The 17,120-nt window shown below is 45.1% G+C and overlaps 1 protein-coding gene and 1 long non-coding RNA gene across 13 annotated transcripts in view; one reads left to right on the forward strand and one right to left on the reverse strand.

The window, feature by feature from the left end:
- The window catches only part of EPHA3 (EPH receptor A3), a 350,038-nt gene that overhangs the window by 295,114 nt on the left and 37,804 nt on the right, over nt 1–17,120 (forward strand). For all 10 annotated transcript variants that reach the window (XM_049105248.1, XM_035709836.2, XM_035709834.2 and 7 more), the window contains 2 exons: nt 4,353–4,502; nt 6,035–6,228. In XM_049105248.1, the coding sequence (XP_048961205.1) occupies nt 4,353–4,502; nt 6,035–6,228 (344 nt within the window). The remainder of the gene's footprint in view (nt 1–4,352; nt 4,503–6,034; nt 6,229–17,120) is intronic.
- Nucleotides 8,232–17,120, reverse strand: part of LOC118353177 (uncharacterized) — a 75,024-nt gene continuing 66,135 nt past the window's right edge. For 2 of the 3 annotated variants that reach the window (XR_007407894.1, XR_007407895.1), the window contains 2 exons: nt 16,579–16,987; nt 8,233–8,726 (listed from right to left, as the gene is read on the reverse strand). This is a non-coding gene — a long non-coding RNA (uncharacterized LOC118353177). Of the gene's footprint in view, nt 8,727–16,578; nt 16,988–17,120 lie in introns of all 3 variants that reach the window. The other variant, XR_007407893.1, reaches the window with a different exon arrangement.

Raw genomic sequence — 17,120 nt, forward strand, 5'->3', positions numbered from 1 at the left:
GATGGAGCGAGTGACGGTAAAGTCCTCCCAGGCCCAATCACTGGGCTACGCAGCGCAGAGGGCAGCAGGGCCAAGGCTTGGCATCTTAGGTAGGGAAAGACGCATGAACGGTTGGTTCTGTCCTGGATGTCCCTCTACAATTGAGGTTTTAGACTAATTCCATTCTGAGCTCGCTTCACGCAACTGGGGACATTTCTCAAATACGCAAATATCTGGAGAGCTTGCATGTGGATACAGAGACCAGCGTAGGTAAATGTGTTCACTTTACAATGCTTTTGTGTGTTGTGACTAATACATCTTCATAAATCATCTTTATAGTAACTGGCTATGCTTTCGAGGACCCTCAGTGCCCACTAGCATTTTTCCAAGCACATCTTAGATCGTCAACGGATTTCAAAGTTTAGCTCATTTAGGGATCCCTGGGTGGCGCAACGGTTTGGCGCCTGCCTTTGGCCCAGGGCGCGATCCTGGAGACCCGGGATCGAATCCCACATTGGGCTCCCTGCATGGAGCCTGCTTCTCCCTCTGCCTATGTCTCTGCCTCTCTCTCTCTCTCTGTGTGACTATCATGAATAAATAAATAAAATCTTAAAAAAAAAAAAAAAGTTTAGCTCATTTAGAACAGGTGTACTTGAGTAGTTATACCGCCGCGGGAACCAAGGGTGCCAAATGATGACTCGTTATTGTCTCATCAAAACCAAGTCTTTGGGTTGCTCACTGAAGGATGTGTCTGGCAGTTATTTGAAAAGCATCTAAAATTTCAGAATGCCTCCCACATACATATCTGAGAAAGTAATTTCTGGACCTGAAAAAAGAAAAAAGTCACACACTACCAGCTCAGATTTTATTAGGGTAGTGAGTAGGGGGGAAAAGGGGGAATTTTTGTGATCAATCAGCAGTAAAAGTATAAATAAATTCTATGATGGATGATTTGTAGGAAATTTAGTGACTCAGACATTTATAGACTCATTTTATTTTATTTTGATAGTATCCGATCTACAGATGCTTAGCTTGAAGACAGACACCCTTACTGTGAAGTAGGATTCTATCAAAATGTATGGATTCTTCTTTCACCTGTACTTCAGAACTGAACTGAGCCCTTAAGGACTTGTATCCAGTGTCTCCCTATGTCAATGACATTTATGTTTCTGAAACCATAGGTAATGTTTGTTTTTGAAGGAAAAACACGTTTCTTACTAAACTCTTTGGTCATAGATACCTCTGTTTGATGAAGACATTGGTGCATAATTAGTTTCATTTGCAACAGGAAATCATCCTCTTTTTTTTAAAACAAAAGGGGGGGTAGAAGAAAGCTAAAAAGAAAGGAGAAAATAACAAAAAACATAAAAACATTAAAAAAAACTGAAAATAGAAACACCTCAAAGGGATACTGTTACATTTACCAAAACTCAGTTACCCAAATTGGCCATGATGAACTTGGCCCTCACTTGACTAGAACAGAAATAAAAACATCCATGGAAAGGGTGTGAATGGTAAGGAAAAAAAAAAAAAAAAGAGGGAGAGAGAAAGTTAATTCCATTCATTCTACCTAAAATCCCAGGGAAATCCTGGACCTCATCCGAATTACTTTCCCTTGCGAGGTAAAGCTTGTCACGCACCATCTCAAGCAGTAGTTCTCAGGTGGGGACAGTTTTGCTCCTACGAGGTATTTGCATTGTCTGGAGACATTTTGGGCTGTGTCACAAGTGCCGGGACGCCAGTGTTCCCGAGCCGTGAAGGCCAGGGGTGCTACTAACCGGCTTACAGCACACGGGACAGTCCCCACATCAAATCATTAATCTGATCTAAAATGTCAGTAGCGCTACCCCCGGTACAGGGAACCCGTGAGTGTATGACTTTTACTCCTGTTAAAACTTCACTCTCATTTGCTTTTGATCCTACGCTCAAAACTGTAAGTCTTTCCCCCGTGCTCTAAATTTTAAACACGGTCTGTTTATTGTTGATGTTCGGATTCTGTTTTATGTTTTACGTCCTTCCCTGGGTGCAAGGACAGCGGCCGGAGGCGTCTGTGGCGTGAACTCCTAGAGACAGGCTCACCTCGCAGGTTAACCTACCAAGGATTTTCAGTCAGCGCGAGTCTTAGCCACGCGAAATTCATGTTTTTGTTTAAAAATTGTACTGACCTCCGGAGCCAGCCTGCAGGCCCGCGGCGTCGGCCCGAGAGCTAGTGGCCTGTCGGGGGCGGTCAGCAGGCCGGGGGCCCTGCAAACCTGGGGTGAGCCCACCTGCCGCGCCGGCGGCTCGCTGGAAGGACAGCGTCCCCGGGACGCACCGAGGTGCCGCCCATTACGGGGACCCCGTCCTCCGCAGGCTGAAGCTGCCTCAGTTTACCGATGGTTAAATCCCCGCTCCACCTCCCCGTCCTTTTTTCTTTCTTTCTTTCTTTCTTTCTTTCTTTCTTTCTTTCTTTCTTTCTTTCTTTCTTTCTTTCTTTCTTTCTTTCTCTTTGTTTCTTTCTCTTTCTCTTTCTTTCTCTTTCTTCTTTCTTTCTTTCTTTCTTTCTTTCTTTCTTTCTTTCTCTTTCTTCTTTCTTTCTTTCTCTTTCTTTCTTTCTTTCTTTCTCTTCTTTCTTTCTTTCTTTCTTCTTTCTTTCTTTCTTTCTTTCCTTTCTTTCTTTTTAAAGATTTTGTTTATTTATTCATGAGAGACACCCAGAGAGAGAGAGAGAGGCAGAGCCACAGGCAGAGGGAGAAGCAGGCTCCATGCAGGGAGCCAGACGTGGGACTCGATCCCGGGACCCGGGGTCACGCCCCTGGGCCGAAGGCGGCGCTAAACCGCTGAGCCACCCAGGGATCCCTCCCCGTCCCTTTCCAGTACCTTCTCCGACATTCTCTCTGCGTAGAGATCTTGGAAACTTCTTCAAAAGCGTCCGCTTACCGTGGGGTGCACTAGCCGCCTCCCCCCCCCCCCCCGGCCCCGGGTCAGGGGGGTGTGGCCGGGCCTCCAAGCCGGCGCCGCGCAGGGACAATGCCCGTCATCCCCCAGCTGCCTCGGGCCCACGGCCCACCTGTGCACGCAGCGGCCGAGCTGCAGGAAGTGGGCCTCCCAAAGCCGATCCCGCAGGCCACCCCGCGGCCTCCCGGGAGAGCGCCCCGGTCCGTGCTGCACCCCGAGCCTGCGCCCCGCAGGTGGAGGGGATGGGGGTGTGCGGAGCGGTGACCCCGAGCCTGCCCCCCGCAGGTGGAGGGGATGGGGGCGCGCGGAGCGGTGACCCCGAGCCTGCGCCCCTGCAGGTGGAGGGGATGGGGATGCGCGGAGCGGTGACCCCGAGCCTGCCCCCCGCAGGTGGAGGGAAGGGGGCGCGAGGAGCGAGGACCCGGCGGTACCGCAGCTGAACGTGTGACGCCCCACCTGACTCGCCCACCGGGCCAGGTGTGGGCAGCTAAGGACCAGGCGCTTCTCTGGCCTTACATGATTCAGAACAGCTAATGCCATCCCCGTTTGCCGGAGATTTTGCCACCACGCGGGCTTGCGTGTTATTTATGTTTGTGTCCCGGGAGTGACTAGCCTAATACTTCCCATATGGTTGCTACTCGACACACTTTTATTAAATGTATTTATTAAACCGAGAGCAAGTTCCCTGGGAGCTCTACCTTTATATCTCTCATAACTCAGAGAAGCAATATTCTCCTCCAGACTGTAAGTCCTGGGAATGTAGTTAATGGACCTGTTGAGGCCGCATGGTGCCTAGTAGCATGGAAGGGACTTCAGGGGTTAGTGATGCGGTGAAGCCCTGGTATGCCAACCTACGTGATTGACTATGTATTGAGCAGAGCTTTTTAGGGGTATGACCTTTGAATTTACTTAGCTAACAAACACCAAAGAGAACCTTTGAATTTACTTAGCTAACAAACACCAATGAGACTGCTATAAGGGTTTGGTTTTTGGTTTTTGGTTTTTGGTTTTTTTTTTTTTTGGTATAAGTTCTTTACAAATATTAACTGGCCTTTTGAACTAACATGGCTTGGCCAAGCATAAATCTATGTCAGATGGATAAATGTTGACTCAGGATACCTCGTTCAATCCCACTACACCCTGTAGCACATCTACTTTGGTAGATGAGTAATTAACATGACGTAGTTGATATAAACCAGCAGTGTCTAAACAATTGTAAAATGTTGTCCCTTCATCAGATTGATTGGAAGCAAACCCTCAGTGCATGCTATGCCGCTTACTGTGGTTGGTATTAAATAAAATAATCAAGGCATTTCACCCTAAACCCATATCCCATTTCAGAAGAGAAGTAGCCTGACACATGCAGCGAAGATTCCGTACGACCATGTATGTGTTCCGTGCATTGATCATATGTGTACGTGATTTTATGTTTAAAGGGAGGGAAGATCCCAATCCGGTGGACATCCCCAGAAGCTATTGCTTACCGCAAGTTCACGTCAGCCAGCGACGTGTGGAGCTACGGGATTGTTCTCTGGGAGGTGATGTCCTATGGAGAGAGGCCGTACTGGGAGATGTCCAATCAGGATGTAAGTATTTGTCGTCCGTGAATTATGGGTTCAGATTAAGAGATCAAGCTGTGCAAGGAAGTGGAGCATAATGAAACCAGGTGGCTCCCGGTTTGTGACACTGAAATAGAATACTTAGAAGAAATGCAACAGTTGCCAAGTCTTACAAGGATATTAACTGAGTTGCTCTTACGGCTTTACGTGTTTCCCTTAAGCAGGGGTTTGGAAATGAGAGAAAATGAAGATGTTTGTAGCAAGAATGTAGTGAAATACGTGACTGAAAAGATAGCCCATAGATATGGGAGACTGTTTGAAGTATTTTGACGGCAACGTTGTCTCTGTGTGACATTAATAAGCCACATGCCTGCCACCCTTTGTGGATTTCTATGCGTGCATCGAGGCTGACGTTTTGTTTACTGAAACGTAGTATTTCCCAAAGTCAGACAGAGCAACCAGTCTCTAGTATGTTGTTTGTCTTAATGTATTAAACTTGTACGAGAATTTAGTCACACGAAGTGAAGTGTCTGGATGGAAAAATAATTCTAATTTTCTATTGTAAGTGTGATATGATTTCTGAAAAGGATTTTTGTTTTTATGAGTCATGTTTTACAAATGCTCAGCAAAAGGATACTATTGACATGGGACGAGCACTCGGGAGACTTCCATGTGTGCTCAGCCAGAGGCCTTGAGCATGGTCTCAGAGACCCGCAAGGTGGAACGCTGAGATGCTCTCAGTCGTTTGCTGCTCATTACATGTAAAGCTGCACTTACTGCACCGGCATCTAAAACCTTTCTGTGCTTGTCCAGTCAAGCTATATTTATAACAGTGCTGGGAAAATCAGACTCACATCTCCACGTCTCTGTGTTCCAAATTTTCTCTGTATCGGAGGATCTCAAAGTGTGGTCTCTGGACCAGTAGCTTCAGCAGAGCCTGGGAGTTAGCAGTAATACAAAATCTCAGGCCTCCCTCCAGGCTTAGGCGATCAGAGGAGAGCGATCTCTATATTACGTCCTGCAGGTTATTTGGCTGCACAGTAAGCTTGAAAATCACTGTTTTATGTGATTGAAAAGTACACGTGAACTAATAGTCACTTCCCGGTTCAGCACGTAGGATTCTTACCCAAGGAAGTTCCTATGGTTTGGAAGGTGCCCTCGGAATGAAAGAGAGCTAAAATCCACAGACTAACTTTTTCTGCATTCACTCATATATGAACAGTATTCCACACAAATCTGTATTACCAAATAATCATTTCTTTGTAACTCACTGCATCTTCTATATGGTAGACTGTGTCCTCTGATTCTTAGGTGAAAAGGAGCTTTACCAATGCTTCTTTCCTAAATCCACTTCCCCTCTCTCTCTCGACCTTCTTTGCACAACATTTCTGGGCGGCATGAACAATCTCACTTACCTGATAAGCCGTCATCCTTTTAAGTAACTGAAAATGAGATTTTTCCACTTAACTTTCCAATATTCACAGTTTAAGTATCGTCCTTCCCGTGGACAATAACGGGAGCCTCGGTCCCTAAGCTCCGGGATACTGCTTCTCGCACAGGTCATCAAAGCTGTGGATGAAGGCTATCGGCTGCCCCCGCCCATGGACTGCCCGGCTGCGCTCTACCAGCTGATGCTGGACTGCTGGCAGAAGGACAGAAACAACAGACCCAAGTTTGAGCAGATTGTCAGCATTCTGGACAAGCTCATCCGGAACCCAGGCAGCCTGAAGATCATCACCAGCGCGGCCGCCAGGTGACACTTAGATTCCGCATTCTGCACTCACTCTGAAACCCATGTATTTTCTATGCCCCGTGTGCTGATTTACTTTTTTTTCCTCCCACTTCCCTAACTGCATTCTATGGAACTTCTATTCCTGACAACTGGAGAAAACTGTCTTTCTTTTCTTCCTTAAAACACACACACACACACACACACACACACACACACACAAACACAAACACAAAAACAAAGCCTTTCAAGAGAAATCCTTATGTGGTTTAGTTGTGATTTGCAGATATTGTTAACTCCCAGGGTGACTGAGGGTCTACATTCAGGGTGGTGTTTGCGGCTTCGAGGAGGAGGAGGAGCCCTGGACACGAAGCTTCCTTTCACTCCCTACTATTTAAACAGAAAAAAATTTAAGGGGAAAAACAAAAAAGAAATGTCCTGGAGCGGTGGTGAATTCAGGTGAATTCCCAATTCATTTGTTATTTGGAATAAAGCTTCACAACTGACAGGGCTCCTGGAGCACTGCGCCCCAGGAGTGCAGGTCCTCCCACCGGAACTGAGCAAGTGTGGGCTGAGCCCACGGCTGGTCACCGCGAGGGGGGCCTGATGCCCCCGGGAGCTAGCAGGGGGCGCTAGCAGGGGCCAACAGGAGCACTTGGCCTGGGACACATGACCCAGGCTTTGCACCGTGTATTTTCTTAAGATTTTATTTATTCATGAGAGACACAGAAGCAGAGCCCAGGCAGAGGGAGAAGCAGGCCCCCTGCGGGGAGCCCGACGCAGGGCTCGATCCCGGGACCCTGGGGTCACGCCCTGGGCCCAAGGCAGGCGCTCAACCGCTGGGCCATCCAGGAGTCCATATATTTTTGATACTTGAATAAATTCTGTATATTTTGTCACAAAACTTGTAATTTTAGGGAAATATTTTTTTCCAAGAGGTGCTGTAGATCTTAATTCACTTAAACATGAAAGTCTTGGGAATTGTGTTGACGTGTTTACTTACTGCCATTAAAACACGCAGCGGGGTGGATTGCGTCAAATACGGATTCATTAGCGACCAGCTCAAGTTGCCCAAGAAAATATATTCCTTCCCCTTTAGTAGATGTGCTTTCCCGCTTGAACGACGACGGCTTCGTCCATCGTCATGACCCACGGAGCTCGTCCCCTTCCCGCCTACTTTCCCAGTGGTGCCCCGGCCACGCACGCCATCGAGGCACTGGCCTGCACATGGGGTTCCAGGGGTGCCCATAGCCTGCACCCACCCATCCTGCCTTGGCTCCTACTGATAGGAGAGGACGAGGGGCCGTGCCCTCCGCGGGCGGAGAAGACCACCCCCCCCCCGCCCCCTCCCCGCCCTCCCTCTCCTGCCCCCTCCCTCTCCTGCCCCCCTCCCCCTCCTTCCCTCTCCTGCCCCCTCCTCCTCCCTCCCTCTCCTGCGCCCTCCCTCTCCTACCCCCCTCCTTCTCCCTCCCTCTCCTGCCTCCCTCCCCCTCCCTCCCTCTCCTGCCCCCTTCCCCCTCCGTCTCCTGGCCCCTCTCTGCCCGCCCCCTCCCGCTGGCCCTGTAAAGACTTGGGGCTTTTTCTTTTTCTTTTTTTTTTTTTTTTTGATATGCATGAGGCCCCATTAAGGCGCTGAAAGCAGGGAAGTGACAGGATTCGAGTAACGCACCTGCTGGGGGGCGAGGGGCGAGCGGAGGGCACCTTGGGGCGATCGGGCGATGCCCCCGGACTCGCGGCCCTGGAGCACTCAGAGGCGAGCACAGGCGCCCGGGCTGGTCCCCTGGTCGGATCCCGGGGCGTGCCCCCTCCCTCTCCTCCAGCACCTTGTGGTAGCTGGGCCCCGCACGTCATTGAGGGTGCACAGCATCCTGTTCGCCCGGTGCCAGCGCGACACCACCTGGCCTTGGGTGGCCACCGCCCAGCTGGTACGTGAGCCCGTGTCTGTGAAGCACAAGCACATATGTTTTCCAAAATAATACATGTCCACTTCAATAGATACACAATTTAAAAAACATTCTAGTTTTTTTTTTTCTATTCATTATATAGATTTCGCAGACATCAGCCGTGATACTAAAAGCTTAAAATTTTCCCCTGTGCAAAATTTCACATTTCTCTTCCTGTCAGCTCAACTCCAGAAACGTCCCCCCTAAGCAGCTCGCAGACCCACCCGGCCGGAGCTTGTGAGCGGCCCCCATGATCCAAGGTTCCAAAGGAGCCACCAGGTCAGCGTGCTGAATCTCACCTGCGACGCCCGTTAGCAAGAGTCACATTATCGTGTCATTCCCAGGGCGATGGTGTTCTCAGAGTCCAGGCGAGTCCAGTTGGCTCTAGGGCGGGATCTATCCCACACGGGGCCACGGACACCTTCCACCGTGCATCACCGCACTTCTCCACCTTCATTGGAGTCCCGATCCATGATCCCTGACAGGCATCTCTCGGGGCGGCTGGGGCTTGCGAGGCTTCTGTGTTTCTGCCCAGCTCCCAGGTGATGCCAACGCTGCCACTGGCCCAGGACCACAAATCTACAAATGGAGGAGGCAAGAATTAAAGAAGCTCTTCTCTCGTTTCCTACAGTTAGCCAAACTGGGGAAGTGGTGTTTTCCCTTTCTCTACTGATGGCTGCACAATACTTTGACGTCTTATAGGGCCCACACTAACGTGTTTAGAAGATTTCACGCTGGTAAATTCTGGAACAAAATCATCAAGGGAAAAAGCCAACACAGCAACTTCTGAAATTTTGGTGTCAGAGCTCTGGACACGCACTGCCCTTGCTCCCAGTTTCCACCTCTGCCAAGCGCCCATCCTTCTGCATCTCCAGCTGACACTTGGCTGGATCTCATTCTTCTCCAAATCGATTGCATCTTTCTCTGCAGCATAAAATAAACTTTATTTACATTTTTCCAAAAAAAAAAAAAAAAAAAAAGCGTGGCCTGGTGGCATCACCACTGGAGGTGGGACGGTCTCTACGCACCTGGTCAGGGTGGGCCAGCCCAAAACCCACGCAGATGTCACGGGAGGTGGTGAGAAGACGGCGGAGTTACATTAAATTTCATGTTGTCTTCTGATAATTGATTTATTTTCCTAAAAGCAGAGTAATTGGAGGAGACCTGCTGCATTGGAAGTTTAGCCGAAGGTCACCATGAAGCCCGGGTGCGTAGGTAGCAGCCACCTGGCGCCAGGCACCACGCTAGGCCTCATGGTGATTAGCTGCACGGGGATGACATTGCCGTGGCAGATAAGGCCGCACCCGGCGAGGGAAACGTGGTGCAGAGGAGCAAGACGCACGAAAACTTAGGATATTTCCAAAATGTATTGCATCGTACAATTCTGCTGGAATATAGGATAAGAGCAAAACAGGCGAGTGTGAGGAGGGAACCGGATAGATTGAATGGATGATGGGTGACCTAACAGCGTCCCTAGAAATCTGGACTCTGTCCACGAGGAAAAGAGGAACCTTGGAAGGTCCTTAGGGCCCCGCGGGGTCGGGCCCCCTGGGGTCTTGGCTAGTTCCCCGGCGCCCAGGCCTGAGGACGCTGCAGGGGGAGACGGTCCTAGGGAGGAGCTGGGGTGCCTTCGCTGGTCCCCGCAGGACCTCCTCCAGCCAGAGAGAGGAGGAGGGAATTCGGGCCAGAGACGAGCTCTCGGGGCGCGGCCCGACGGTTGGGGGGGGTGAGACACGGGGCACATCAGAGCGAGCAAGAGCGAGAGAGAGCTGGAGAGAGCGGGAGAGAGCGGGAGAGAGCGGGAGAGAGCGGGAGAGAGGGAGCGCGAGCGCCGGCGGGGGCAGCAGCAGGCCGAGGGCGCAGCGCGGTCTCGCAGGGAGGCTGCTGGTTTTCTGGAATCCTGATTCCCGCGGCAGCCCCCCCCCCCCCGCCCCCCGCCCCCCGGACCAGGGCAGGTGGCCTGTGAGCAGAGGCCGGGGCTCCCGGGGACAGGCCGTGCATCCTTCCCCCGGAGCTTCTCCCGCCGCCCGCAGCCCGGCCTCGGGGCCCCAGCGCGTCGGCCCTTGCGCCCCGCCAGAGGCCGGGACGGGCCCGGGGTGGGGAGGGGGCTCCGGAGCGCCCCCGGCGGCAGGGGCCAGAAGCACTGCGCCCTCCGCCTCCGCCTCCGCGGGCCGCGCTCCCGGGCTTCTCCAGGGCCCGAAGCAGGGAGCTGTTATGAGGAGCTGCTGAAGGGGGTGCGGGCCCCAAGGGGAAAGAGCCATTTCTCTAAGCAAGGACAACGACCCCGGGGTTTTAGATATTTATTTATTCATGAGAGACGCACAGAGAGGCAGAGACACAGGCAGAGGGAGAGGCAGGCTCCCTGCGGGGAGCCCATGCAGGACTTGAACCCAGGACCCTGGGGGCCATGCTCAACTGCCGAGCCACCCAGGCATCCCTTAAAGAAGTTCTTGATAGAAAATACTTCCATAAAAACAAATAGAAAGTGGTCTTATAATGATAAATTTTCTATTACTTCCTAACACATAATTTGGTTATACCGATAAAAGTAAAAAACAAAATTCAGGGATGCCCGGGTGGCTCAGCGGTTGTGTGTCTGCCTTTAGCTAGCCCAGGGTGTGATCCTGGAGTTCCAGGATCAAGTCCTGCGTTGGGCTCCCTGCATGGAGCCTGCTTCTCCCTCTGCCTGTGTCTCTGCCTCTCTCTCTCTCTCTCTCTCTCTCTCTGTGTCTCTCATGAATAGATGATAAATAAAATCTTTAAAAAAATTTTTTTTTCATTTTTAGCCTGGGTGGCACATCCTGCTTGGAATTCTCTCTCCCCTCCTCCCTCTCCAGCCCCCCAAAAATTTAAAAATTCATTTTTTATTTTTTATTTTTATTTTTGTTTTTTTTAATTCATTTTTTAAAAGAGACTATTTTGAAGGATTAATTTTGTATTATTTAAATTAATTTATGATACATATTTTTCGTAGTATATACATATTCAGTTAGCTTTATATTACATATAAAATATAGCTCCTGGATTTAAATAAATTAAGTTATTTTTATGAATGTAGCTAAATTAAAAATAAAGAAGATGAACAATAGAGAAAAATGAGAAATAAATTCATTCATTTCTATTCAGCAGTAACATGCCCTTTTTAATTTTTGGATATTTATGTAAAATTAAATAAAGCAATTATTTTTTCTTTAAATTTACATAATTTTCATACTCCAGGCAGTAGGATTCTTCAATAATATTGTAATTTATGGGATACAAATTTTTGGCATAAAGTATTAAATATTACATTCATGTGTTTAGAATGAGGTTCTAAAGTGAAGCACCCAAATTCACAGCTTAAGGTCTTAAACAATATATTGGATTGTAATTTGTTTTTTTAATTTTTTTGTTTTTTTAAAGATTAATTATTTGTTTTAGAGAAAACTTGTGAGTGAGGAGCAGTGGCAGAGGGCGAGGGAGAAAATCTCAGGCAGCCTCTCTCCCTCCTCCCGAGCATGGAGTCCAAACACGGTTATTTAATCTCTCGTGACCCTGACCTGAGCCGAAATCAAGAGCTAGATGCTTAAGTGACTGAGCCACCCGGGCGCCCCTTTAATTGTAATTTAGAATGAGGTTCTGCAGATCCAATCATACTTAGTTAATTTATTGAAATAATTTAAAATATATTGTTCCATTTCATTGATCACTAATTTTGAAGGGATTTAATTTTTATTAACTTGCAGGATAAACAGGAGCAGACATAGGCAATGCTAGTGATTGTTCCCTGTTAATGGCACTAAATTAAGTGTAATAAGTAAACAAAGTGTAAATAAAATGCTTCTGATTCCTAAGAAAACATAATATAATTCTTTTTGAGAATAACTTTTTGGCAAATACTGCATCCTTTATGAGAAGTCTAACAACAACAACAACAAAATGTTTGTCAATGTGACTTTGACCCCAATTCTGAAACTGACAGGCTGATTTTCCTCACTGATTAAATAGGATGCAGAACCTTTTAGAGGGAGGCAAGTATGCCAGACACCCAGACGATTTTTTTTTTAATCTTAAAAGTCAAAGTAGGTAATTTTGCCACTGGGAAGAATTAAAGCAGAGGTAATAGCTATAACTGCTAAGATTCTTATCCGTAAGGCCTAGAGATAACTAAAATAAACATGACGACTTTACTTCTCCCTAATGTGTCATGTACCAACTACTCTCCTGCTGGGAACTCTGTATACTCAAAATTATTTTTAGTTACTGATGACAAATTAAATTTGCTTAATCTTACCTGGAATTTTTAATGTTAATGATAAAAAGATCAAGATTGTGATAAATCCACATTTAAAAAATTGGTGAATACAAAAATCTCCCCATTGAAATATGGTGAGAAGATACTACTTCAAATAAAAAAAATTAACAGTAAATCCTAAAAGACATTGAAAAATTAGGTTACTAGTTTCAGACAATAATATACAGTTAATATTCTGCCTTTAAGAAACTATTCTTGAGTAAATATATTCCCTGACACTATTCAGAACAGATAATGATAGTGGTAGAGGGTACATCCCTAATGTTCCTGATATTTGCTTCTAAACTCAGTTGGGACCTACTTACTTACTCAGGCAATGTGTATTATTCGTGAAAATGAAAGCCTTTTGCGTACCGAAAGGAGTCTTTTTATGTCATAAAAGGGTAACTTAACGTTCAACCCTAGTGATTCAGAATTTTGATGCAATATTGAAATAGCATCCTCCCAAGAAGACACGCTTGGGACTGGCAGTTGTTTATTGACGTTGGGTCCCCAATATCAGGTGCTAATTGGTGTGAAGCCATGTGCAGGTAAAATAGGAGTTGATGAGAAGAAAGTATGTGCCTACCTCTTTAATGCAGCAGTCTGAAAATCCATACAAGAATAATTCACAAACCTAAATACAGGGAGGGAGGGAGAAGGGGGAGGAAAGTTATTTTTTTGCTTCCCCTGAGCAAACATGCAATTTCCATGATTTCTTTTTAATGACCACGCTCTGTGGCCAGTAGGTACTGATTTATGAAAAGCTGTAAAAGTTCAGGTGGAACTCGGCAGGACATCGTTTACAGCTGCGTGGATTGAAACCTATCTAATTTGTCTAGTAAAAGTGTGAGCTCACGGTGCACATCACCCCACCTATAAATTTCCCCTTCAGACCCAAGTCTGGGGCTGGGTCTAAAAAAAACAGTCAAGGCCTGCAGCTGCGCAAAGCCTGCATTCCCTCGGTGCGCGTGAAGAGACATCACAGGCTCTTCACAGTGAGAGACAAATTCCTATCCATTGATAAACTCTCCAGATGTCCTCTCCGAGGAGGAAAGGAACCAATTTTTATTTGAATTCCCCAGAGAAGTCTTGGAAGTAGAAAAATGATACTTTGCAGGGCTGGTTATCCTGAGGTCACTGGCATGAAAATTAGGCCATTCTTTGTCTTCCTTGTACTTTGATCCAAGTAATAAACAGAAAAACTCAGTTGGGGTCACTCTAATCCCTAATCTGCACGTCCTGTTCTATCTCAGTTTGTTTATACTAATTTTCTCTAAACTCTTGTTGAGTCTGGCTATAGTGTTGAGTTTAAAAATACAAGCCAGTTTGAACTCAGAAGAAAAAGTTCTGCATTTTGCTATTAGGCACAGTTCATAAATATTCTGAATAAATGTCCTGGGGTTTGATTCTTCATACCCACAAACCCATAAATAAAGGAGAATTGCTGTTCATAGGACCAAGAGTCGACAAGAGTCGACGTTAGATTCTATGCTCAGCTACTGTAGACATCCAGGCGGTGGGGTGTGTGTCTGTGCACACCCTGCGTGTCACATATGCCGGTTGATGGTTCATACTTCATAGTCTTCTAGTACGATTTAATTTTTCTTATAAAATTTTCTTACACCTGATTTAATGGGATGCCAATCAATCATGTTTACTAATTCAGTGACCGATCGGAAGGGTCCAATGGTCTATGGAATGCTGGCTACTGATAAAAGCTATTTCACCCATGAGGGCCATGCTAAAACAACCCATGAATATCGTGTAAATTTTGGAATCTGGCTCGTATATCTGTATCTGTAAGTCCTCAAATTTCTGGGAGAAAAAAAAAACTAAACCAAGAAAATTTCAATTATGAAAATAAACCTTTTTGCAGATGAGTAATTTGAAGAGTCATAGAAAATTACACTTATGCTCCAGAAGAGAATTTTAGGTAGTTTTCTAGGTATTCCTTGAAGGAAAGAAAAATCAATGATTTTTAAAATAATACCTAATTTTTGTTTCCTTTTTCCTTTTTTTAAGATAACCTCTGAGCATTAGTTAAAACTAAATCATAATATAAAATGTAAATTATAAACTCTATAATTTTAATTTTTAACTTATAAGTCAAATAATTGAGGTAGAGAAAATTGAAGTAGTTTAGTCTAATGGAAAGAAGGTTGAAAAATTATCCATTTTCAGCTGTCCTCCTCTTGACAAATGATTATGAATGAGAGGGAGGGAACCAGCTCTTGATCTATTTTTTCCAAAGAGGATAAAAATATAGACAGAACCAAACTGTCATGTTGCCAATTTTTTCTTCAACTCAGTATTAAATTTTCCTTAACATTTCCATTTTATCAAATAAATGTAATGTATCCCCATCAAAATCCAGATGGGTAGTCAATTTAAATTCTCTCCTGTGTCTACAACAGCAGCATGCAGGGCTGGGACATGACAAAATTGTTCACATTTAAGAAAATTAGCCTTACACTTCATACATGTGTCCTATGTATCAGGGAGTGAGTTGGAGAAATATTATCAATAGTAATAGAAATCTCCCAATTAAAAATTCCTTTTAAATGTGAGTGGAGTTGGCGTATTTGTAGATTTGCTTCACAGAAAGATTTTTCTCCTGAGAAGATGAACTTTACCACATTTCCTAGATGATGATCAATGGTTCATATTCATAGATAAAACACCATGCAGTTCCTTTTGTTGTTATTTCATGCTATTTCTAAAAATATTATTGAATGTGTACTTTAGAGAGCTGAATTTGTTTCTACAATAAGGATAAATGCATGTTAGCATATCCTTCATTTATTTTGATGTCTTCTGACAATCCTAAATGTTGAATTTAAGCACTTCAAAAAATAGATTTCATTTAGGCAAAGTATTAATTTTTAATATATAATAAAATATGAAATTTAGTTAACAAATCCTAACATTGGGGATTTTTTAAATAATAATTTTAAAAAGTTTTAAAAGCTCAGTGCTGATTAACTGCAGTATCACAAAACATCAAAGATTCTTAATGACCACTCTCAAAAGGTAAAAATCTCAATGTACTTTCTCAACTACAAGTTAAAGATTAGGTTATGACATACACAGTCTTAATGTTAATAATATACTTTCCTGCAGTAATGAAAACAAACTACAGAAGTCAGAATAGCATATCCACTTGCAAGCATTTGTTATAGAGTCATTGTGAACTTGTAAAACTTTTTGGCTATTCTAATGGGGCCCCAATTATATCTACTTTATGAGTTTGTTTCCCTATTAGGCTCATAAGATCATATATGACCAAACTTCTAGTTTTCTAGTTGCTCAATAAGATAATTAACAGCATCACCACATTCCTAACATTTTTTTATACACTGGGATTTATTGTTACTTTCTTTTTGAGGTTTTAAAAACTTCAACCGCTTGACTAGATATGTTACCTAATGTCAGACTAACAAATAGCTGATAGCATATTGCGTGTCCACACATCTCTGAGTGTCACGTGCATATGTGACCTCTTTTAAACCTCATTTAATCTTCAGTTGTGTGAACTCTATTGGGACCATCATTCCCGTTTTACAGATGAGGAAACAGACAAAATAAAAATCACTGGGGGTGCCTGGGTGGCTCAGTCAGTTAGGCAACAGACTCTTGATTTCGGCTTAGTCATGAGATTGATCTCTGTGTTGGGCTCTCAGACTCCCACTGGACATGAGTCTGCTTGAAATTCCCTCTCTCCCTTGCCCCCTGCCCCTCCCCTGCTTGTGCACACATGTACTCTCTCTGTCTCTCTAAATAAATAAGTCTTAAAAAAAAAAAAAAAAAGGGAAATCACTGAGGGTGACATAGATAGTATGTGCTATACCCAGGATTCAACCCAAGCCTCCTGGTCCCAGTACCTGTGCACTAGGTCACTGCACTTCATGGAATATAAAAATCAAAGAGGCTACCTCATGGAACCAAAAATAACTTTAGAGAAAACATGGGGAAAGCAATGTGAACAAAGTTGTACCCAAGTGGTAGAGCACAGTGGCCAAGAGTGTGGGCTTTGGGATAAAATAACTTGTGTCTAGATCCCAGCTCTGGCTCTTTTGCCTGAGGAAACTCAGATCTGTGGCTTAGTCTCTCTTAGCTTCAGTTTTTACATCTATTACAGGTACATAGTATCATTACCTGTTGCAGAATCAACACCGTTCGTGTGGGTGTAAAATGCTTAGTATGGAGCCCAGGACAGTAGAATGCTCATAAACATTCCATGTCATCATCATTACCATTGTTGTTAATACCCATCTCAATACAGAGGCCTTCATAACTACTTCGGCTCCAGCTCCTTTCCTTAACAGAAGAAAATGAAGAGGACAATTTTCTATCTGGTAACTGCACTGGTCCCAGTCTTATGAGTCAGAGGACAATTATGCACGTCACACAGAGCTGGAAAAAAATACCTGAAGGTCATTTTACCAATCTGCTGCTGCTTCTGGCTCTCCCAGGATGAAAACATGGTCTTCTCTGCTTCTTTTATGTCTCTGCTGTTCCTTTGACTCACCAGATCTTGTGGTTGGTCATAGATCAATGGTCAGACCTGCAGTTATATAAAACAATTCTAGAAATTTCCCTTAATAATGATTGTATTGTGCAAATCAAACCACAGTCACAATGTCTATTATCTACTTATATCTCTCTCTCTCTTTCATCGTTCTCTATCTTGAGCTCCA

Source organism: Canis lupus, chromosome 33 (assembly GCF_003254725.2).
Source record: "Canis lupus dingo isolate Sandy chromosome 33, ASM325472v2, whole genome shotgun sequence".
Taxonomy (NCBI): Eukaryota; Metazoa; Chordata; class Mammalia; order Carnivora; family Canidae; genus Canis; species Canis lupus.